Source organism: Sipha flava, unplaced genomic scaffold (assembly GCF_003268045.1).
Source record: "Sipha flava isolate LNK unplaced genomic scaffold, YSA_version1 88_pilon_pilon, whole genome shotgun sequence".
NCBI lineage: Eukaryota > Metazoa > Arthropoda > Insecta > Hemiptera > Aphididae > Sipha > Sipha flava.
The window spans coordinates 502,770-528,108 of record NW_020273630.1 but is presented as its reverse complement, the minus strand read 5'-3'; the positions used below and the strand labels follow the sequence as shown (position 1 = coordinate 528,108).

General features: G+C 29.4%; 1 protein-coding gene across 1 annotated transcript in view; it reads right to left on the bottom strand.

Moving 5' to 3' along the window:
• The window catches only part of LOC112693570 (keratin, type I cytoskeletal 9-like), a 70,612-nt gene extending 45,517 nt beyond the window's left edge, over positions 1 to 25,095 (bottom strand). Inside the window, exon 1 of the mRNA XM_025568692.1 lies at positions 24,578 to 25,095. Within this exon, the coding sequence (XP_025424477.1) occupies positions 24,578 to 24,625 (48 nt within the window). The 5' untranslated portion in view covers positions 24,626 to 25,095. The remainder of the gene's footprint in view (positions 1 to 24,577) is intronic.
• Between the last annotated feature and the right edge of the window lie 244 nt (positions 25,096 to 25,339).

Sequence of the window (25,339 nt, the reverse complement as noted above, 5' to 3'; positions counted from 1 at the left end):
CGTTTGGTAATCGCTGTCATTTTTTATTTACACGAAAAACTCTTGATAACAACATGATGTTAATAAGAAAGAATAAAAAAAAATTGTGTCCGCGCGTTTACGATACATTATTAACCAACGACAGATTAAGTAATATTTACTTATATGGTGTGTAAGAAAAAAAATTGCCCCCTCGAAATGACTCCAGGACAATACAAGTAGGCACGTGAGTGGCCATATACTCACATATATATGGGTACATACAGAATTTATATATTGTATATATTATATGTTCACGTACTCTTATGTGTAAAAAAAAAAATGTAAACTCATAAATCGATTAAATATGCATCACGCGTGTATGATTCAATATACGTAACGCAGGTAATCATTTAATACGCATTAAACGTTGTTTTTTTCCCCGCTGCACACAAAAGGAGCCAACCGCGTGCTGTCTATTTAACTTCGCTGCTCCGCAACACGCGTAAATCGGTATACTGCGGTACTGTGCAGCCACGACACTATTCGATTCAAGTAGTGAAATATCATAATATAATAATATGGCGTTAACTAAAACGCGGTGCGATTATTATTGTTGTACACGAGAAGTAGACTGATCGGTTTCCGATCACTTGGTAATAATATAATATACAAAATCAGTGATTGATAAAAAGTATACACGTTATTACATTAATTATACGGTATTTATAAAATATTTCTTGTTGAACGTGAATAATACATTTTAAAATAAAACCTTGACGTGTATTACACGACAATAATGTAACAATACATCAAAATTACAATTTATACAATATCAGGTTCTGATTGATTGATGAAAAAAAAAGTTTGTTGCACCTGCAGGAGGTTTCGTCAAAAAAAAAAGAAAATCCTGACTAATTTCCATGTATGATGATTTATTTAAATAAATTGTCAAAATAATTTGAACAAGTTTGACTTTAAGTTGGTAATAATTTATCAATTTTCGATCATTTATTATTTTCATAGCTCAATGATAATTTCAATGTAAACACAAAACACAGTTTATGCTTAAGAAAAAGAAGATATTCGATATGCTTTTATTACATTACATTCTACGTTTAACTTTTTTGCCATTCATTTAACTAAGGTTTTACAGTCTTCACTGTACATTTTCGCTTCGGCCGATTATTTCTATCGAGTTCTCTAATGACTTGTTCTAGATTTTTAAAACTTTACCTTTTAACTGTTGAATTTCAGCCTTAAGTTTTTCATTTGATTCATTCCGTTTAATATTTTGTTCTTTTAGTTTTTTCATTTTGTTTAGTATTTTTCCTACTGTGATGTTAATCTGGTCAAACTTATCGCTCATGTATTGAAGTGATTTGGTTAGTTGTTGAATTTGACAGGTTTTTTCGTTACCCGTCTATGTTACCTATTTATTATCTCAATCGATCTTACAGTCATTGCATACCCATTTGGTCTTGGTGTTTTTTGATATTTTACCAAATCCCTATTAGCCTTAATGGTTTTGCCTTGACAATAATAAAATGATATATTTTTATAGAATGCGCAAATTATTTCGTCTTTTTTATAACCGCATCATGGCAGCTTCTTTTCTATAGCTCATTATTGATTATTAATTATTAATAGAATTGATTGTTAAATATTATATCTATATTAACAAAAACGCACAACCTCACTTGATCTGTGTGACTGATAGACTTTTACTAATCTTATTCAATATTTCAGTGCTTTACCTCACATAGTATAATTATCAGGCCCGTATTTACAAAAATTGCCGCCAGGGGCAACATACATTTTGCCGCCTCCCCCCTCCACCAAAAAAAAAGAAAAAAAATTACTTTATTGATATTACACAATATGTAGTAGTAAATAGGAGGTACATTAATATAAAATAAAACTCAGGTATAAGTTGTATAACTAATAACCAATATATTACTTAAAACAATTTTTGAAACATTCTTTAAAATAATATAACAACTTAAAAATAAAAATATTAAATTATAACTTCATAACTTTTTTAAACTTTTCTGCGAGATTGTTTTGATGCAAATGATTTAATAATATCATTGTAATCAATCATTTTGGTTATAGATGACTCTATGTTTAATATGGCTAAACTATTTAATCTTTCAGATGACATGGTTGATCTTAAATATGATTTAATTCTTCGTAGAGTGAAAAATGATCTTTCCGTTGAACAGTTAGAAGCAGGAGTACATAGAAACATTCGGAGAGCTATATAAACATAAGGAAAAATAGCTTCTATGTTTTTTTCTTTAATAAATTTACACATATTAATGATATTTGTTGGAGGGTTTTTAATTGTTTTAAGCAAGCTCTGAAAATGAACACACTCGTTTTCAAATGTTTCATCCAAATCATTTTTGTATAGTTTTCTTAATTTTTTTGCACCATCACGAACTTCTGAGGTTTTTTGTTCACTAATCTTTAAGAAAAATAAGTATTTAGATATTATATCATCATAAGAAATTTTTCTTTTTTTTAGTTCTTCTATTAAATTATCACTAATAATGTAAATGGTATTAATTTTGAAATTTTCGCGTCCGTTGAAAATAGCATCTGGTTCAATAGATTCATCATTACGTTTCTTACGTTTTCTATTTTTGTGTTCATAGTCAGGAATTAAGTCATCATTGTCAAACATAGTTTTTGCCAACTTTTCATAATCATTAAACATTGATCGTAAAGTTTGAACATATTCAATTAACGAATTATACAAACTAACTACAGTGCTTATATCAATATCAACAGATTGTAATAGAAGACTAGTTTTGTTAAATGTATGTAAAATATCACTCCAAAATACAGTCATGTATGCTGTTTCTAATTTATTCATTTGTCTAATTAAACCTCTGGCTTCAGACCGTACAAATGGTTTTTCATAATCATCATTTATTAGTTCTTCTAATACTTGTTTTATAGAACTCCAGTTTTTTTTTAAACTGTGGCAAGCGTCTTCTCTTGCTGACCATCGCGTAGTGAATAAACTTTTTACAGTTGAGATAGAATATTGACTTAATTTATGCCATCGATGTGTGGATGAAGAAAAAAATACAAATATATTTTGAATAAAAAGAAAAAAATCATTTGCTTCTTTACAGCAATTTGCAGCACAAGATCCAACTAAGTTCAAAGAATGCGCCGAACATGGTACAAAATCAGCTAATGGCGAAACTTGCTTTATTCTTGCTTGAACTTCTGAATAAATACCAGACATGTTTTTAGCATTGTCATAAGATTGACCTCTCAAATAACAAACATCTAAATTATATTTTTTTAAAACTGATAAAACTGATTCTGCTAGATTTTCTGATTTATGTCCAACATTTTTTAAAAAACCAATAAATCTTTCAATTGGCTCACCGTTCGATAGCACATACCTAATAACGAAAGACAGTTGGTCAGTGTGTGATATATCTGGAGTGGAATCTATGCTGATAGAAAAATATTTCGATGATTTAATTTCATCAACTATGGTATTAATGACTTTTTCAGACATGATTTTAATGAACTGTTCATAAGTAGAAAATGATAAGTAGGAAGTATTACCTTTGCCAGGGTTACCATACTTAGATACGTGTTCTGATAAAAGTGGGTCGTACTCTGCAAGTAATTCCATCATCATAATAAAATTGCCAGTGTTTGAAGGAGATGATCCAAATTTTTCTACATCACCTCTAAATGATAATCCATGGCTTGCCAAACTTTTAACAACCGAACAAACTCTGGTCAGTACACTAATCCAATTTTTTTTTTCGGTTTCTATTTGATGCATTAGTTTTGTATTTATTTTACTTAAATCTGATGCAAGTTCTTTCATTTTATAGGAACATAGTTTGTGTTCAGGTGAATTTTCATGGTAAGAAATTTTTTTAGGGTGTTTCCAATCTGAAAATCCTGTTTTTGAAAAATTAGTTTTATTCTCAAATAAGAGACATGGAACACAATAAATTGATCCAGTACTCTCAGAATAAGATAAATAATTTCTTTGACATGTTTCACCATTGATTAAAACAGTTTTGAAAAAATCTATATTCAGATATCTAAAATAGTTGCGGAAATGCCCTTTCTGAACAACACTGTACAATCTTTTTGAAGCTGTAAATTTAACATCTAGATTTTGACTAAATCCATTTTTACAGATATATTGCCTCGTTTGATCATTTATACACCACAATACTGTTTCCAATCTTAAATAAAAACAAATATGAAGTAAAGTAAGAATTTATTTTAAAAAAATAATTTGAATTAGTGTTTCAACTTTACCCAGGTATATCAGTAGAATTTGGTTCTAATAAAATATTTATATGCTCAGACTGTTCTGAGCATGAAGGGTCAGAATTCAAAAAACGAACAACTGTTGGGTCAATTTTGGATTGATCTACAAATTTTTCATTGATTACAACTAATGCTTGAGGATTAAATGTTTCAGGACTAGAATATAAAAGAAATTATTAAAAAATTAAAACTAGGTAGGTACTTAAATTGTTAAATATTACTTGACTATTTCACTAGATTTTGATTCTATGGAAATATTGTTTTGTCCGACATATAAAGGTTCAGTATCCAAATTACCACAAGAGCTATAGGGCTAGTTTGAAGTTGTTCAGCAGATTTATTAACCATACCTGACTCTGAGTAGAAATATATAATGGTATAATCAAAAATTATAAAAATACTAGTTGTGTTTAACCATAACTTAAGTACAATACATTTTTTTATTCAATATACATGAATACCTAATTCATATAGTAATAAAATAACTAAAAACTACCTGATAAGAAAATTCATATATTTTGAAGTATAATATTTAACTTTTAAGCAATTGTTATTTTTAACTATTTAAATTTCAGTAATAATATAATCATTAGGATTGGTTTAGTGTAATAATATTTAATTTCTTAAAAAAAAAAAAAATTAACCTTATTTTGTATTCATATAAATTTCATACTATTATTACAGTCAACATAAATAAAATACTTACTTTTGAACATTGTGTCGATTTTAATAGTTTTTTGAACAACTTTATTCAAATTAAATTCTTTGAGCATAGCTATTTTCTTGTATTCAGCCCCACTAAGCCTATTTCTTCTTGGAGCCATGACTAAATAAGATATAAAACATTATTACAATTATAAAATGTACCTACTACCTATCCAGAATGCAAATCCGTGACTTATATGAGAAAAATCAATTTCTTAAAAATAATGTTACAAGTACCTACTATATAATAAAAATATATCGTAACTAATATTCCGTAACTCTTAAGAACATATAGAATTAAAGCACAATTTAACATTTTGTAAATAATTAATCATAATAGTCTTTACTACAATATTATATTAATTACCATATTAATTATTATTATACTATTGGTTTTATAATATTTTAAAATCAATGATAAATTATAATACTTACCTACTGTTTTGAATATACACACGTAGTATAAAAATAAAAAAAAATTTATAGTTTAAATAGATTTATTAACAGACAACGTCACTGGTCACTGCGTCTGTACAGCACTAAAGCAATCGTTCACGAATAATTCACTAATAATTGTGTTTTGATTTTTGTTATCGATAATATTATAATAATAGCAGTGTAAATTGTCAATAATCGGCAGTCGTAGCTCCTTATATCATGACAATACCACAACTGTATATTTTCTATTTTTAGTAAGTACTTTTCATAGTCTACGATTCGTAGAACTAAATTCGAATCATATGTTTACAACATCAATAGTCTTATGTATGACCAAATCATTTTATTGACATTCGAGTTGATAACAAATAAAAACTTTATTAGGTACATTCTATATTCAAAATCTATTTTGGTATAATTATATTATTATAGACTAATAGACTATAGTTATTATATATTATATTTTCGTATCATACTCATTAAGTAAAATGAGCTACAAATAAATTTTACATTTTTGACCATTTCAATATTTTGCCGCCCCTAAACCTAATTTCAATATTGCCGCCAGGGGCAATTGCCCCTCCGAGCCCTCCCTTAAATACGGGCCTGATAATGATATCTATGTTTTTAGCAATAATTCTTCTTATAAGCTGTTTATACCGATGTTATGGACACCTAGTAAAATGTAATTTTTACAATCTTACTGTATCATGTTGGAATATTTTACATGGCGAAATTTTTCACTCACTACTCTAACTTGCCAAAGTATTGTTGTTGAATGGCTTCTTATTTTCAATTATTTTAAGTGAAACATTTTAATTCTTGTATTATTTATTTAAAAAATGACATGTTAATAATATATTAATTGTATACTACTATCATTGCCCAATCAATATCCATTGTACTATACTTGTACAGATTAAATCATTTTTGTCAAAAAATAAAAAACGTAAGCTCGTAATCTATTATACATCTAGAATTGTTTTGGAAATTTACTGTATCGTATAGTAGGTACTATAGTATGTTTTTTTTTATTTTTTTTTTAATTTGCCTTTTTTCGCACATTACAGCAACTATAGTATATTATAGTATGTTATATTTTTATTTTTTTTTTTAAATTTGGCTTTATTTAAATAATTACAATCTATACAGTAGTACAATAAGTAATATTAATAATTTATAGACATTAGCATTTATTTACGCGTGAAGAGGAAGTCACACATTTATGATACCTCGCGATAGTATTATTAATTTGTTTGTTAATAATTAGTATGTTATATATGCACATTTATAACAACATTGAATTTAATCGCGTTTACGTCTTGACTGCAGTTGTTATGACGTGGTTACACAAGTGAATATCTAAGTAACTATCTGTACAAATAATATATCGATTTTTTTTATTCAAAAAATTATTATACAGTAGAAATGGTCAAACATTATCATAGCGGCACCTCGTGAAATTTTAAATTGAAAATAAATCGTACGTCAAATGTTCGTGTTTGTTTCATACGCTCAATCACGTTCGTGTGCCAATAATTCACAGTGCACGGACAGCAAAATCGCGAATGTCTATTGAACTTAAGTGCTTCCTCTCTCTCTCTCTCTCTCTCTCTCTCTCTCCCACACACCGCTAACAGTCCCATTTATTGTCTCCACTATATGTCCAAATTATGCACACATTTCAATAATTTAATACAATATACTACCTAAAGTACCTATAAGAACCCGCGTATAGAATACGTGTTCATGTCAACAACGACAACACTATGGCGCGGTACCCATAACGCTGCTGATAGGAAATCAACATAACTGCACGACAAGATAGACGGTGTTACAAGTATCGTGTGTCGATTCACTCACGAATAATAAAAATCGTAACAAAAAAATAATAACGATAGTAATGTTGTTGTTGAGCTCTATTGGAATGATACCACTGTATTTGTACACGAGATGACAGCGGTGTTTGTGTAATATTGTGAATATTGTGTACATGGTTGTCTCATTATAATGGCAAATTTAGGAATTTTAAAGTTTCAGATAATTTTCCAAGCACATTTAAGTGGAGGGATCTGCCTCCCCTACACCCTCTAGCATTACTGAAATATAAATTTAATAAATTATAATGCATTAGTATAAAACTATTTTGATATTAATACTTGTTTAATTTTGATCATTAAAAAAAAAAACATCTATAATACAAAATCCAATTTTCTAGGACTCAATGTAAATTCATTGAAGATTTCATCAACATCTAGATCTATGTCCCGATAAATAGACATCATTACTATTCAATTTAGCTTCGTATACATACATGTGTACCAATAAAATTATATTGTTACATATTATAACATTAAATATTTCCAAAATGAATTAAAAAATTTCTTTATTCATTATTGATCTTGGATATGTTTTCAACTTTGTTAATGATGAAAAATATCTTTCATGTGTTGCTGTTGATACTGGCAATGTGCAAAATAATTTAACTATAAAATGTATAGCGATTCTAACCCACTTCTGATGCTAACATTTTTACTCTAGATAATACTTTTAAAAAAAAAGTATTATCATTTCCAACTGGCGGTAAATAAAACTCAACCATATTCTTAAAAGGTAACATTTCTGTATTTGTAAATATTTTACAAAATAAAAAAATACTCAAATCCTATAAAATAATATATATATATTAATATTAATATTATTAAATTTTCTATATATTATATAGAAAATATAATATTTAATATCGGTTTTTAAATTAACATAGATAAATCAATAACTATACTTTTAAATTAGTAGTAAATTGATATTTTTTTTTTTGCAAAATTGACTTTTATTGTTCAATTTTCAATTTCAAAAAAACTTATGTTTACAGAAGATATTCGACGTTTTACGTTAAAGCGCAAAGGCATGTTTTTACCTTTTCTACATGGATCTGAAATTTTAAGGTACCCCGACAAAATATCGCCCGTAAAATATCGTGTGACTAATATATCGTAAGGAAATAATACCGCCATACATTATTATCACGTATTTATTTTGCATTTAACTTTATCTTATCTAATCATACTCACCTTTTACCTAGGCAATGCATTCTTGTATACTGGTTTTTCATTTTATAATTTCTATTTAGTAATACTTTGTACTGTCACTCTGGTTAATGTTTTTACAGTTTCACACTTTTATACAGTTTTGTAGTTTAGAATTGTATTTTTATTTATTTTAATTTATAAATGGTTTGAGACGTCAACAAAACCTAACGGAAATCAAGATAAGTCAAGTATAGTAGGAAATCCAAATAAGCCAAATAAAAAGAACAAGCCAGTCAGATGGGCTGAACGAGTAAAGAAAGTAGTAGAAGATTACCATAATCGAGAGTTTGAAGATTATCTTTAAGGTATTTCATTGAATATATACTTCCATTAATCAATAAACATATTTAATTTTTTTTTAAAATTCTTATATCAATTTTATTAAATTATACATATTTTTATCATTTTTATAAATTATACTATATATTAATATAACAATATTATATGTTTGAAATATATTATTTACTTATAATTTAATTACTGCTATATTTCATGCTGACGATATGTATACTGGTGATATTTATTCCATGCGATATAATGGTTTCGTGATATTTTAGTTGCGATATTTTGTCGGTGATTCAAATTTTAATACTAATTATACAGCATATATACAGAACAATAAAATCAAAATATATCCGCAAGACATTTGGCTCGGCTTCCATCAACTTTCTTATAAAATATTCCGCTAAAAACGCTAGTTTATAGTCAGAATACTGGAAAAAGAAAAAACGATTTTGATGAACTTTATTTCACCCGATTTCTTTGAGTTAAACTATTATTAAATTGTTACACCGTATAGGTACTATGTTTCTTATACGCTAAATTTTCAAATTAAAGTCTTAAAATCTTAAAATACTATATAACAATAATATTTTTAAATATATTAAATTTAAAAAATAATTACATATTTTCTAAATACTTTTGCTAAAATCAAATGTACAATAAGCACAAAAAAGATATTCCTTTAAATTATAACACAATTTGCAAAAAAAAATGTCGGTCCAGAACTTTCACCTTAATTTGACTTCTTTCGCTGAATCGAAATCATTTTGTGATCAATATCTCTAAGAATGACCTTCCCCTTAATTTTTCTTATTTATAAATGATAAATTATTTTATTTATTTCTATACTTATTGTCTCCTGCAGCTATATTTCTCGACGCATATAAGGTGTTGTTTGTTACAATTTATGAGGATACATTTGAATGTTCTTAACTCGTCTAATCTGCGTACATTGTAATTATGAGTTTCTTTACATATTCTATTTAAATTTACTTGCATAAAAACTAATTTATTAAAAAAAATTCTAGTTGCATTTTAAGTATACTTTATTTCATAATATTCCATACATAAATTCAACATAACGAATTATTGTATTTATTGTTCATCAAATAATAAATAATAAATAATGAGTATGGACTGTAAAAATATCAATCTTATGCTAGAGATCGACATTGACACATAGTCGATTGGGCGAGTTCGTTTTCGACCAAAACCGTACCCTTCAATTTTCGGCCGATTCACTTTTTGACCAAAATCGTACACTTTCATTTCGGCCGATTCACTTTTCGACCAAAACAAATATATATATATAATAAATTTGAAATAATAAAATAATGATGTACAATATTTGATGATGATGAAAACTACTATCATATATATTAATAATCAGAGCTCGGGACTTATAGCACTTAAAATCATTAAAATAAGCGTTTAAAAATATCATTATAAGTACTAAAATAAGAATTTAAAAATACCGCGGCGAAAATGTTACCGCAAGATTGAGCGCGATATTTTTATTTATTTTTTTATTTTTTCACTTACCGCTGCGATAATCAGTTGTAAATTCCGAAATATGAGTTATCTACATATTATTATTAATATATTAATATTTATAGAAAGCTTATCATTACATTGTATGATATATTTTGACTTTATATTATGATTATGTTATACATCAAAAACATTTATCATTACCGATTATTCAATATTGATCGTACAAATTGTACAGACGTTCGAAAAAATCATGATATTGTTATAAAATATTTTATAATGTACACGCACATAAGTGCGCATCATTATTCAAAATGTATCAACTAACGTAATTTTATTAATGCTATTTATTATTGTTCAACTGAACTTAAGTGGAAAATTTCGATTTTCTATTTAACGAATTGTTTTCGAAGTTCCGTCAAGGTGGTTAAAATAAGATTAAACTGTAGTTATATATATATGGTCACGTGGATATATCTTCGCATGGCACGTATCATCATAACATATTACGCTCCACATTCGAAACACACATATCAGATTAATAACACATGTATATTTATTATATAGTACTATGTATTGTAAACGTACACGGTTCGTTATAACGCATTATTCTTCGTAGTATTGTCATCACAATAGATTATCCGACGAGAGTAGATTATTGCCTCGACTTGGACAGACCCTATAATATAACGTATGATCAGGAGCGTGAAATACAACCGTAAACACACACACACACACACACATAAACACAAATATATTATGTACAGTAAAAAATAATACACACGATATATCCGTATATATATTTGATTTTACATATTGATTTGGTGTACAGGATGATTTTTTTTAAAGCAAACTAATAGTTATCGAATTTAAGAAAATATCTACGATTCACGTTTATTTTTTTTTTCACGGATATGTTATTTTTTCATAACTAAAACTATTATATTCCCCCCTGTTAGTAAGTTAGTAAGTATCAATTTTCAAATCAACAATTTTGATATTGAGTTCTTATTAAGAGTATCTCATTAATTAAATATAAATACTATATTTGCATAGAATATATAATACATAAGAGTACATATTTATAATTAAGAAAACGTGGAATACTTAATCTCAGATTGACTTGTATATTATAAATCATTGGTATAATAATACCATGTTGTGATGTTGTATGTTTGGAAAAAATAAGAATTTTTCTGCAAGTGTTTGGTGTGGATAAGAAAGTAATATTAATTTAGGTTTATGAGTAAAATCATTAAATTATAAATTAAACTGTTTAAATTCTATTTCATATTTTGATACCACAAAAAAAAGTATTATACAATCGACTATCGAGAAATCGTAATAGCAAGGTTATTAATGTTTTGAAGTTGGACGGAACGTTACAAAACGTCCCATATTGTCATGTTATTATTGTTATCAATTATAATATGAATAATATTCATATTTTATATCAATCAGCCGTTTCGCGTGTTCAAGATAAACCAGTTTTTTTCTTACATAGAATTTGTAAAAACCTCATAAAAATGTAGGGGGGGGGGGGTTACAATCCTCAAACCCCATCCCTATTTGCGCAACTGAATAATAAAATAAGTCAGCGATAACAAGTGAGTTCGGTTCAATACTCGTTATCGTATTACATTTTTTTTTAATATACGCATAAAATTACAATTAATTTGTCAATAATAATTTTCCGTATCAAACTAGATTTATAACAGTATCCTTCCATTTTCCATTCTCGAACTTTTCTATCCAATAAGTTTATATTTATAAGTTTCGATTTATCTCATACAACGAATCATATAAGTATACAATAAGAGTAATAGTTCTTCTATCAGATTCTTTTTAAGCAAACTGTTGACAGAAACTTGTCTTGGATGAAAAACGTTTTTTGTCTCATTTCAATAATATTTCGAATATTATATCCGACAAACCATAGGGAACTTCAATAAAAAAAGAAAAAATTTATATTTTTTATCCCAATGCCGATACAGTTTTCACGGTATAATAATTACAATGCGTTCTACTCAACGGGGCGATGATAGACAATGTCGAATCCAAACGAGAGTGTTTAACTCACAGTAGACATGTCGTTTCGTTTGATGTCTCTATCAGACGACTAAGACAGCCTAGACTATAGTATACTCTACAATTTAGAATCCCGTCTCCTCTTTCGCAATAGTAGTTATTGTTATACCAAACATCAGCAGTCCAGACAAATAAAAGTTTTGCGATTATAGGTACCAACTTTTAGGTTTTAGCGAGGGTCTATGTCTACGATCACAAAATGAAAATTTTCGTATATAAAATATATTGAGTAACTTTGAGTATTCGAGTATTTACTTAAGTATTCTCAGTAAACCGAGTTTTTGATGAAAGGCTCGTCGAATTTGACTAAACACCGTTGATTTCGAAATATCTACAGTGGGTGAACACATGTCATTATGGACAGCTCGAAAATTACATTAGAATGAAGAAAAAGCGTTATCTCGTCTGGTTGAACCACATCGCGTATGGCAGCGATGCATTACCAGTTACCAGATACTACATTATTATGAACGGTGAATTATTTTTAAACCGTTTGTACCACTTGTAATACCGAACAGGAGTATATGAAACGGGAAAAACAAAGATTGATCATCGGATATATGAATAATATATATGATATAATATATAATCATTGAATATGTCATCATACTCGGCGTGGAAAACAAGCGTAACGCGAAACAACTGCGGCTAAGCCGATTATGAAACATTGAAAAAGTGCATGAATTTGTTATGCAATTCTTTGTAGTATAATATTTTTATCGACGAGTTTTTCGCATTGTGCTACGCTAAACCGTTAGGCTGGGGCTGTACACGGCGTTTTTCATCGCAAATTGTCCGCCACGTATTCCATCACGTTTTCCGTTGCCTCCGAATTCTATTATTTTAGATTAAAGTGGCTATACACGGCGGTTACGATCCGTCGCGATTTTGACCGCCGCGGAAACGCTATCTGGATATCGTTTTTATGTCTGAACACCGGAGCAATAAAAACGCGAACCTTCAATTTTATATTATTTTAAATGATACCTAGCTATATAGACAACGGAAAACGCAGTGTATATACCATAATACAATAATTAAAATAAATTTTAAATATTTAAAAATATTTTATGTAAATAAATTATATTTTACTTATATTATTAATTACTATATAGTCTATACTAGACTATAGTAGTAATTGACCTTTACTCAATCTTTCCCTCCCATATGAATTTACGGAATATCTTCTATTCACCACATATCGTTGTTCGTCTTCTACCAATGCTTCTATGATAGCAACAAGGGTAACAATTAGTATTTTTAGCATTTTTTAAATTTATAATAGGTACCTAAATACGATAGTATGGAATACGAGGTGGACAATCCGCAATGGAAAACGCTGTGTTTAGCTCCAACCTTAGTCTAATAACGGCAAAAGTCTCTCCCACGTATTCGTTCAATATAGGGTATATTTATAACCTATATTTTTCAGCTCTAGATAAGTAGGTGTCGGTGGGCACTTGCCGATATTATAAAACAATCAAAAATGATACATATCGAATTTATCGAATGGAATTATAGATTACGGTCACGGTTTACATTGTTGGCAAAAAATAGGTAATATATATAAATCGTGTTGTAACTGGTAGACGCGAGAGGATAGCCGTTTCGATCAATGAGTTTTAGTGAGAACTTCTGTTGACGCGTGTCTGCTCGAATTTGATTCCGACGAGAACGTACTATGTTGTTACGTATGATTTTTTCTTCTATATCTACCAAAATATTACCAAATCGAGTTTAACATTTTATTGACATTTTTTATTAAATACTGTTATATCTGTTCGTCGTGATCAGAATGGTGTTATCATGTGTACTCGTTCGTAAAAAACCAAAAAATACCAACTTTTGAATTTCATGTGGCACCTATTATAGTTTATATTCAATTTTGCTATGAAATATCAAAAAATACTATTGAAAGTGAATTTCAGTGTCTTATACGCAGTTTAAGAAGTATGCAATAATTGTTTATTAAACTGTCGGTAGCTGTCGCATTTCGACAATAAAATTAATGTTTAACCGTTGTTTGTCGCTGTTCAAAATCGATCACCTACGGATGTTGGCAATTTTCTGAAATTCCCACTGTTACATAAATTTATCCACGAATGAAACCGAGCAATTACTATCTGTGAAAGTCTTATCGATTTCTTTCTAGATCGTTTCCCATTAAATTGGTGGAAAAACTGTTTTTGAAGATCCGTGAGTTGTCACAGGTCATGGCCCGCCGACCAATGATGATGGTCGCGATTAACGATACGATAATATATAATAATTTAATGGATAGGAACTATATAGTCCGAGAGCATTTCGATGTGATTAAGTCGCAGAGTTGGCCACAAATTGATTGTGTGGTGCGAGTTTCCGTTTTGCGACTGAAAACGCTAAGACGTAAAAACGGACGACGGTAGCGGGACTCCATTGACACTGTACCCGGTTTTGGACCACTAGTTGTTCGCGGATAACCTATCTTCTTCGGAAACGGCCTAATAATATAATAATCGAGGGTGGCTACTCGTAGAAATAGTTCTGATTTATTTTTCTTAGTACGTCGCATTTAGCGATTTCTTCGAACACACGTGGCTTTGGAAAACTCGAAAACTGCAATCTCACAATCCGCGATTCGCTTTCCAACTGCGTCCGAAAACCATTGGCATTCCTATGTATCAGTCATGTGTACATACTTACAATGCTCGTTCAACAGATTTATCATTGTATTATATATGATAAATCCGTACTTCTGCATCATGTGTCTCACGTTGGTCACAAACGCATTCCGTGTACAAAAATAATCCGGATACAAGTCACCGCAAATGTTAACGAATACCTGCTAATTTGGCTGAACACGGGAACGGTCACCGTTTTCGTCGGCACGAGACGTCTTACCAATTAGTCACGGGCGACCGCAGATAATGTGCGCGAAGCAAAATTATCATACATAAGTCGATGGTAACGAAATTTAAAAGACAATTTTTTTTTTTTTTTACTTACATTAATCGTAAATGAATTAACCGAAATTATGAATTTTTCTGTAAATCTCCTTTAATTATATTCGGACTATGTATTCCTTGTACAGCTGCCGAACCTAATTTGTTAAAAATAATACACGCTGAAAATAATGATCTCAATTCAATAATCTTGATGATCGATATTTATTTCCTTGCGATCCTTTAGTACGACGTGAATTTTTCGATACATACAAATAGCTCACGCTAGAACCTGATAATTGCACCTAGTGTGGATGATTCACAGTGCAATATTCAAAACTGCAAGTAAAGCGTTCTCAAAATATAACATCCGATACAGTGTATATATTTTCAAATATTTTGACTTTTAATATTCTAAGTAAGTATACACCAACGCATATTATATACGTATAGTATAATTTGTAATCGCATTTCATTTGTGTGGCCGTTTAATAATAATTTTGCATAAATTAAGAATCCATGTAATTTGAGTGACCTTATCATCCTAGCCTAGATATGTATTTAAATGAATATTAGTTCGCTTCGGAGTTTCGTTCTAATGTCAGAAACGCATACATCTTGTAGGTACACACGGTTAATTACCCTACTATATTAACTGTATTTTTTAGGTGTGACCCGAGATGAAAATGGATGAAACGCAAATTGAAATTTTAACTAGAGAGTCAATTAAAATTTAGAATAATCAATCATTTTAATTAAGATATACAATAATTATCATTCAACTTACGCTGGGTATTTACGCGATCACGATAGCAGGATTTAATTATTATTTTTCATACTTCAAATTATTATAATATTATACATTATCCCCGACTACCTACGCGAACCCTTCGAATATATATATATATTTATATTTAGTATAGACTGTAACACCACTAACGCACGTGTTACAGCCAACACCGATATCATATCATATTTTTGTATTGTGTACATCTCCAATGAGCACATATTATTGAATTAATATATACCTTTATTATGTAAATGTAAGAGTTTGTTATTAAACTCATACATATTAATTATATTTTTATGGTAAATGCTTAAATATAATTATTTATTTTTTGTTAAATTCGACGTGTAACCATTGCGCATTTATCCGTGCTCATTTTTAGAAATTATACGTGACGTAAATTTTCTTTATTTAGCATAACTACTATAAAATAATATTATTATAATGTATTCATCTGATGAAAAAAAAATATCATCGCGATGTACCGTGTACATAGTACGTATAATTTACGTATCCTCGAGAATATTATGTTATGTGAAAATAGAACGTCGGTCGTACATCTTTGTTATATCTGTTCGTAAAAAATGTATTTAAAATTCTTATAGAGAGTGTAAGCAAGATATAATATGAAGATTGTAAACAGAAACTTATCATCATAAAATATTATAATAATATTATCTTATTTGTATGAAGATACATAAAACATTGAAAATTTCGTTTGTAGAAAGTGAATAGTGGATCCCAAAAGCGTCAATAAAATATAGATCAGCAAATACATTAGCGTTTTAATTTTTTCAGTCTAATTTTATATTACTAACTTTATTCATTTGCTTTTTTTTATTATTAGGGTAAGACTATCGAATGAAATTCCCAATGAAACAAACTAGACTACAAGTATCATACTTTGTCGAATAAAATATTTTTCTTGAGTAGTCTCACGCATTGACCTGTTACAATTAGTGGTTACACCAATTTCTAAGGAACAACTACTCATTATTTAAATAAAATTATAAACATGACATATTGAATCAAATATATATACATTAATTAACTATTGTATTACTGAAAATTGAATGAATATGTTTTTGGCTGCTTTTATGAACGACGTCAATCAAAAGTTGTTCATTGGAATACTCATGAATAGGGAACAAATTTTAATGGGAATTGCATTTATTTTCCTAAATGTCCGAAAACATTGTTTTTTTAAGCACAAAGTTCATTTCATATATCAAGGAATTAAAAAATATAACTTTTATTTTACATTTTTAAGATTTTTTGACATTTTTAGTGAATTTTTATATAAGAATGGAAAAAAAATTTGATGGTAATTTATTTAAAATTTATATATTCAATAAGAAATATATTGAATTCATATGAAACAAAACGTAAATGTATCTACTAAAATTGAAAATTCATTTTTTGGAAATAATATTAAGGGTAAAAAGAAGATAAAAGACAAATAATAAAATTATTCAAAAAGTTAATAAGAAAAAAAATGTATATAATAACAACTGCAAAACAAAACAATTTTTTTAAAAGTTAAAACTGATTAGTAATAAGTTAATTTTTCAACAAACAAATATATATTATGAGTGCATTAAATTGTATTTTTTTAAGGCATTTTTCTTGTTTTTTTATTTATTTAAATACATTTCCGATTAATTAATAATAATCACTAAAGACTCACGACCATCATACTGGTATAAAATACTAAACTGCCAATATATTTTTGTGACCTGTGATGTGAAATATAGTTAAAAATAAGCCTATAACTACTAAAAATCGATTAAAATGTTTCATAGGACTAAAAATTAATTTTGCCTGTGTTTAGTCATACAAACCGTTTATACGAGATTTGCGTCCATGTGAGTGATCGATTTTGTAAAACTAACAGATTTTATTGCACAATTTCAAATTTTGAAGCACACACTTTACGTGTTGTGCAACACAAGTTTATTCGTAGTATAGGTAGACAATTTTAGGACCTGGGTTGACACCGGACCGCGATGCATTGTCAGTGACGGTGGTCAGAGGCGAAATAATAAACGCAACAAATTGCGATTGTCACGTATAACGAACCGATCGAGTGGGCCATCGTACGACGTGCACGCGAATATAACGGGGAATGGATTTCCAGCCGTGGGTGGAGGTCGAATCTGTGCGCGATTGACAGTTCGTCCTAATACCGACCAATTCATTGTAGTCGTACACACGTATAACATACGAGTATTACGGGCAAGTGTTATATTAAATTATTTTTACTATCACGGTTCGGACCTTTTTGCGCTTGCTAATTAAAACACTGATGCAAATAGCAGAGTAAGCAATAAATTTGTTTTCCATAACAAAGATATTAAATCTAATAATAATAATAATAATCTAATACCGTGTATTTTTACATATTTTTAGAATTTTTAGTATTACGGTGTTATTTATCCTGTTTTCAGTGCTATAGTTTTCCCCTATGCAATTACCTTGATTTATTTTGTGTTTCTTGAACCCTCCTGATTTAAATTCAGACTGTAGAAAACAATTTTTCAAAAGATTAAAAAAAATCCTCATATTCCATTTTATTTTTATTTTATCGATATATTAATTCATAAATAATATTTTTTTCTCTCTTAATATTCATGTTTTTAAAGCATATCAGAGCTCTTATTTTAATATTTTTATCCATGTACGTATCACATACACAAAAGAGATAGACGATCGCCCGCCGATCGTAATTTATTTAAACGAAAAATTTACTCCTCAAAGATGGGTCGTAATACGGTCTCCACTCGGCAAACTCTATTCCCCACTGGAGACGGTCATTGACAAGAGATTAGTGGAATAATATCTCGAAATCGATTAAAAACGCCATCGTCTTCCTGTACGATTTAAGTGTGCGCATGTGTGTGTGTTCAAGCGCATGTATGTGCACACCATATGAAATCATCACAAATAGGTAGTCAGATAAAACGCGTTGTTTGTGCACGCACGATCATATTTATACGAACATATTATAGGCACATCGAGCAGTGATGATGATAATTCAAAAATAATAATAATAGTAGTAATACTAATAATAACGTGGCAGTACGATTTATCATCGTAATTACGCGTTGTCGTCGTCGACGAAAATATTGGAGAGAATGTAATCGCGATTCACGATTGGCGCCGGAAGGATTTATAGGGAAAAAACGCACGCATCATTTGTAAGTAAACGTGCAAATGCCATCCACGTGCCAAATTAAAAGTATAATAACAATATAACATCAATAACAGTTATAATAATAATGATGATGATAATAATAATCGCAATAGCCACGTCCATCAAAAAGAAAATATTTATCACTACTACGTTTCACTTGATTTCCGCGCGGATTTTAAGTCTAAATAATGAGATACATAATTCCTTCTTCAAAGTACCAATACAAGATCAAAATACCCCGTAATGAAGTGTCGGTTAAACCAAGAATAGAGAATGAAGTCGTTTCGATTGTGTACATGAGCGTAGAAAACGGGAAGAATAGAAAATGAACAATAAAAAAGGTTCATAATAATAATGTAATGTTGTGGTTTTGTACGTCTCAGACACATCGAAAATATTATTGTGAGTATTTTGTTGTTTGCTCAATACAATCGTATTTGAACTTTTCTGTAACTTTTTTCTCCTTCAAAGTCCAAAGAATTGCGTCCAAACAGTAGAGAAAGCCAGTCGTCGGTACCACCCACGTTTATTTTTTCTTCGTTGAACGAAATATTATTCTAAGACTAGACGTATATCTAATGTAAATATAGTGTTAAACTTGACGTCATAATTATTTAAACACTCTGGTTTGATAATAATGTATATATTATGTACAATGTGTAACATCAACGTCTCATTATAATGTTCATTTGTACATTTACTCCCACGGGCCTAATGACATGTAGACACTTGCGGATTCGTTTAAATTCATTACGTACGCAAATTGTTTGCTGTTTGAACTGAGTTGTTTATGATGGCAATACGATAACGTATAAAGCAGTAATTTTTATCAGATAACGGGTGTTGAGAAAAAAATCAATTCAAAAAACAAAAAACAAGCGAAACACTTATAAATTATGGTCGTCTACGATTTCGCTGATCTAACAAGTGTGTACGTACTAGATTTCAATTATCAAAGTGCGATGATTTTTTGAGATATTTTAAATCAATCTCGGTCTCAAAAACGACGAGTATACTAAAAATACATTTTTTGATTACGGTTCGTCGTTAATTGTTGTTTTTAACAATCTCTTCGAAATCCGGTGAGAAATTTAAAATATGGTCGGAATATATTCTGTAAAAATGTTCGAAAGAAATAAAACCTGCTAAAACTCATTGCTTTGCTTCGCAATCAACGTATAGTATTGGCCGATAATGCCATTATGATATATCCTATTAAGCTCCTAAATTTGTGAAACGTAAGAAATGTAAGAATCCAAAAAATAATTTAACATTATATTCTTTCGAATAATTTAAAATTAATATAAATAAAATGTAATAAAAGTAAATTTCTACTACTGCATGAGGAAAATGATAATCAAAATAAAATCATGTTTTTAAGTCCTGACAATTTCATATAGGTATATACCATATGCGTTGACAGTTTAAGTTGTTATAAATATAAACAGAATCATTTCTTAAAAATTAAATTTTTATTAAAAAACAACACCTAAAATATTATTTTCGAAATCGTACAATAATATGGCGCGTGTTCAGTTTTTAAAACTGTTTAGTGTTTGATATGCATCATGGGATATACGGTTGGAGTTCATATCCGGCAAAGTTATTCCGATACGACTGCAGGCAGTCTTGAACGTTGAAAAATTTGTATACGTTATTGTACATAGAAAAAATTAAATGCAAAATTATAAAAAAAAAAAAAAAAAAAAAACGTGAAAATTCTACCAAAACTCGATTATCGGATTTTTCATGCTGGCTAACACGGATTTAACACGGATGAAATTGTAAAATGTTATCTGTCGGAAGCTATGACCATTTAAATAGATTATATCCCCGCTGAAAATAATAAATACCATTAAAAAATTAGTAACAAGTGATTTTTAATTCACTAATTGTATGTATATTATTGTACTAGTTGGAATAAGTTTTAAACGATTGTCTCTACCCAACGCCAATTCTGTGAAATTACAAATAAGTAATTAACTTCTATCTATGCATAGTGAGTACCAGAAATTGTCTAGAGAAAATATTAACAATGGACTATAAACATTCATGTGGGTGTAAATATCTATTAAAATTAGTTTACGTAAATAAAAAGACTTCGTCTGCTGAAAATATTTTACGAATTTCCTCACTTCTAAATGTATTCACTTTATTATGCTTAACAATATACCTAATTTTAATGAATGCATTGATGATTTTTTTAAATTCCACTTCCTTTCTTTTTGTCGCAAGTAAAAGTTATCGAGGTTAATCTCTTCTTATAGTACATTTAATTTATTCTCGTTGATGCGTTAAAATATCGAATACACAGTGAAAATATTATATTACTTATAATTTATAAATTATAAGTTATAATAATATTATAGGAAAATGTTTATCAAAATACAAATATAGCATATATAACTTACCCATAATCACTCGTCAATAATGTAATATTTTACTACTTAGTGAATAAATAGCACTTTTATTACGCTTAATTTAAGAATTTGAATACTTTCATTTGTTTCATACATTTTGTGATCAAAGGTAAAAATATAAAAAACAGTGATTTAATGTTAAAACTATTTTCAAGTGTACCCATTCGTTGTTAAGACAACATTTCTAATGCTCTCTCCTTTAAAGTTTTATAAGTAACCTATTTCATAGTCTCTCTAACTTAATAAAAATCATTAAATTTAATTAAAAATTATGGAAAATATCACAGAAGTTATTAAAAACATAATTTTATTAAGAATAATAATACTATAATACAAGTGAGTGTTACTGCGTAAAATAAGAATACTAAAAAACGTCGATGTAAAGGACAAATTATGCGTATGTATAAATCATATTACATATTGATTTGATACAAAATAAATACCTCATAGATGTTTATTATATGAATTGACTACTTTCTCAATGATATTAATATCATTATTATAATACCAATATTTATTGCAATAGAAGGGGTATTAATAAATGATCTATCTTTAGCTTAATGTAACAATAGCACAGCAGGGAAAACGAAAACAGTTGAGAAAAGACGATGGATCGTTTATATTATTGTCTACATTTTTTGGACTGAGATATATTTTATTTTAATTTTATAATTTTAGAATGCAATTTTGATGCGGTAAAAGATATTGTCATTGTTATTAAAAATTTACCCATATTATAATTATTACACACTTTAAAAAAAAATGGATTTTTATTTATTCGTTAAACGGATAAAATATTTTTTACGGTGAACATTATACTTGTAAATGTAAATAGTGTTTGTATACACATACATGGCCAATCAATAACATGCACTTATGTTATTTTAATGATTATATAGTACTGGAAATACAACGAATAACAAAAACGTTTCTTAAAGGAAATACTCTAGGCGATCTCTTCTGGTCAATGATGTAAACACTTTACAGTTTATTTTGATTGGTGCCACGGCCCTTGAAGTATAAAATAAAATTAAGGTATATGAAAGATGTTGAGGAAGCTTAAAATTAATTAATGAAAGTGAGGTGTGTACAAGCTACAATATAGTCCACAAAGGAACTAGAAGTTAAACGTAGGCCTGCGTGTAATCAAAACAGACACACCGAATACACTTAATAATAATAATAATAAAATAATAGAATTATAGAATAATAGAATAATAAAAATATTATTAATAGAATAATAATATTAATATAAATATATAAATATTAATATTAATACATATATATTAATATTCTATTAATATTATTAATAGAATAATCGTATAGTAAGCGAAGAATAACTAAAAAATAACTGGATACTTATATATCATGTATGAAAAGATTATAAATATGGCATATAATAGTATTATACAAATCTTTCAATACACCGTGCGCCGGTAGGGAATGTTTAAATTTGATGAAAAAAATAAAATATTAAATATTTTGTTTAAATATTAAATTTTAATAGACAAGTAGCAAAGCAAGCAACAATTATTTTAAAATTAAAAATATTATATTATTTTTGTTTTTACACGTTATAAGATTTCATTAAATTGCAATGGCTAAAAAATAATAAAAAATAATAAAATTTAGGTATAATAATATTCACTACAATATGACAACGATGAACGTAATAATCAAAATAAAATTGGACAAGTCTTAAGTTATCGACATAATGGTCGACAAAAAACGGTAAGAAGTGAACTAGTGTGAAATCAGTAAAAATGAACAAAAATTTCAAAAAATTAATAAAAATGTAAAAAGCACCAAAAAATACAAAATAAAAATTAATTATTCGGATTCACAAATAATGAAACACATTTGCGTTGTATACAAACACATAATCCAGGAGAGCATTGCCTAAAAAGTTATAAAAAAATAAATGCAAAATACATCAACTTCTGAACCCTACTAAAAATATAAACAAGTACCTACATACTAATTTAATTTTTTTTTCTATGCCTTTGTAAATTCTTTGCAACTTATATTTTGATTAACCAAACATTGAAGACGAACAATTATAGAAAAATAACTCAATCGTTATTTTATCTATTATGATTTGGATAAACGTTTAATTTTTTTTTTTTTACGGCCAAAAGTATTTTATTCTTAACGCGAGACGAATAATTTATGCAAATAACATGGAACATGTGAACCACATTTAAATGTTCCTATACAGAATAAGAAATGGAGTTTTAAGCGTCTATGAAAACGCAATCATAATAGAAGGACCTAATGATTGTATTCTTACATGAATGACGGATGCTATGCCATTAATAAAAAAGCTCGATTTCGGAAAATGTGTTTATCGAAAATCGAAAAAAAATATTACAGTTTATCGTTAAAATAACGTTTGACTATATATCCTAGACACAAATAAATATAGTTTATAATAAGTTCTTAAATACGAATCTCACCGTTGCAACGCGTTATCGTTAAATTAATTGTGTAGCGAGACAATAAGAAATAATATTAAACAACTACATTAAATAATATTGAATTTTATGTTCAATTGTATTTAAAATACGTTAAGTAAGAAAAAAATTAATTTTTCTATCAAATATTAAATATATATTATATGCGTATGAAAATCAAGAAATATGTAAGGTATACATTTTTAATTTTCAATTTTTGAACACGTTGTACAGCTCGACCTGCTGTAAACCAGGAATACGCGAAAAAATATGGAACTCCTGCGATTCCCGAACCCTGTTAGTAACAATGTACCCTGCGCACGTCCGGCGCGTATTTTCGCGTCCAAAACTAGTCTCTACGCGCGTCCAGAATTATGTGCGCGGGGTGCACCGGGTACGCGCGACAACACATCGTTATTGTATACTCACTACGAAGCTGATGATCTGCTGGAGTCTGGACACGCTGAAGACGACCATCGTTCCGCAGCGATACGATATGGTTCAAACGCACGCCCGCACACCGTACGTGTAACTGATGTTGTCGAAGCGCGATCGGTTGTCGTTCTCAACGCGTTTCCGTATCTGCGGTATCCGTTACCCGTCTTTTGTTCGCCCCGTTTGCGGTACAACGGTTTTCGCGCGCGATCACGGGCGATCGTTTATAGTGTAATGCTGCGCAATAATGTTCGCGCACCGTTGGCGTTCGTCGTGTTGCCTAATGCTGTTGTTACCGATGTTTGTCGGAACGATGTCGCGTACGATTTTACTATCCGGACGCGCGATAACGTACGTTGCCTCGAAGAGTGTCTTACGATAATGCACGGACGACGACGATTGCACGCGCGTGGAAACCGACCGACAGTGTCCAGGCGTCGAGAGCAGCAACGGTCATGGTCGGGCAACGGGGCCGACGAGTACGCGAATGGACACCTCGTGGACCGCGGATACCGCAGCGGTTGCCGGAACGACCGTCGGCGGCGGCGGCGGCGGCGAAGCCGACGGTACTCGCGGTGGTGGCACGAGGCGCTTCCGCGGCCATTACTCGCCAATACTCCTACCGCATACTACCGCGACCGCGGTATTCGGTCGTACGTCATTTTAATACGTCACGGGTGTACATCACAAAACGGTGGAGCGAATGGTTTTCGGATTCTTTTTTTTTTCTATCGTCAATGTTCACGAAGCTCTTGT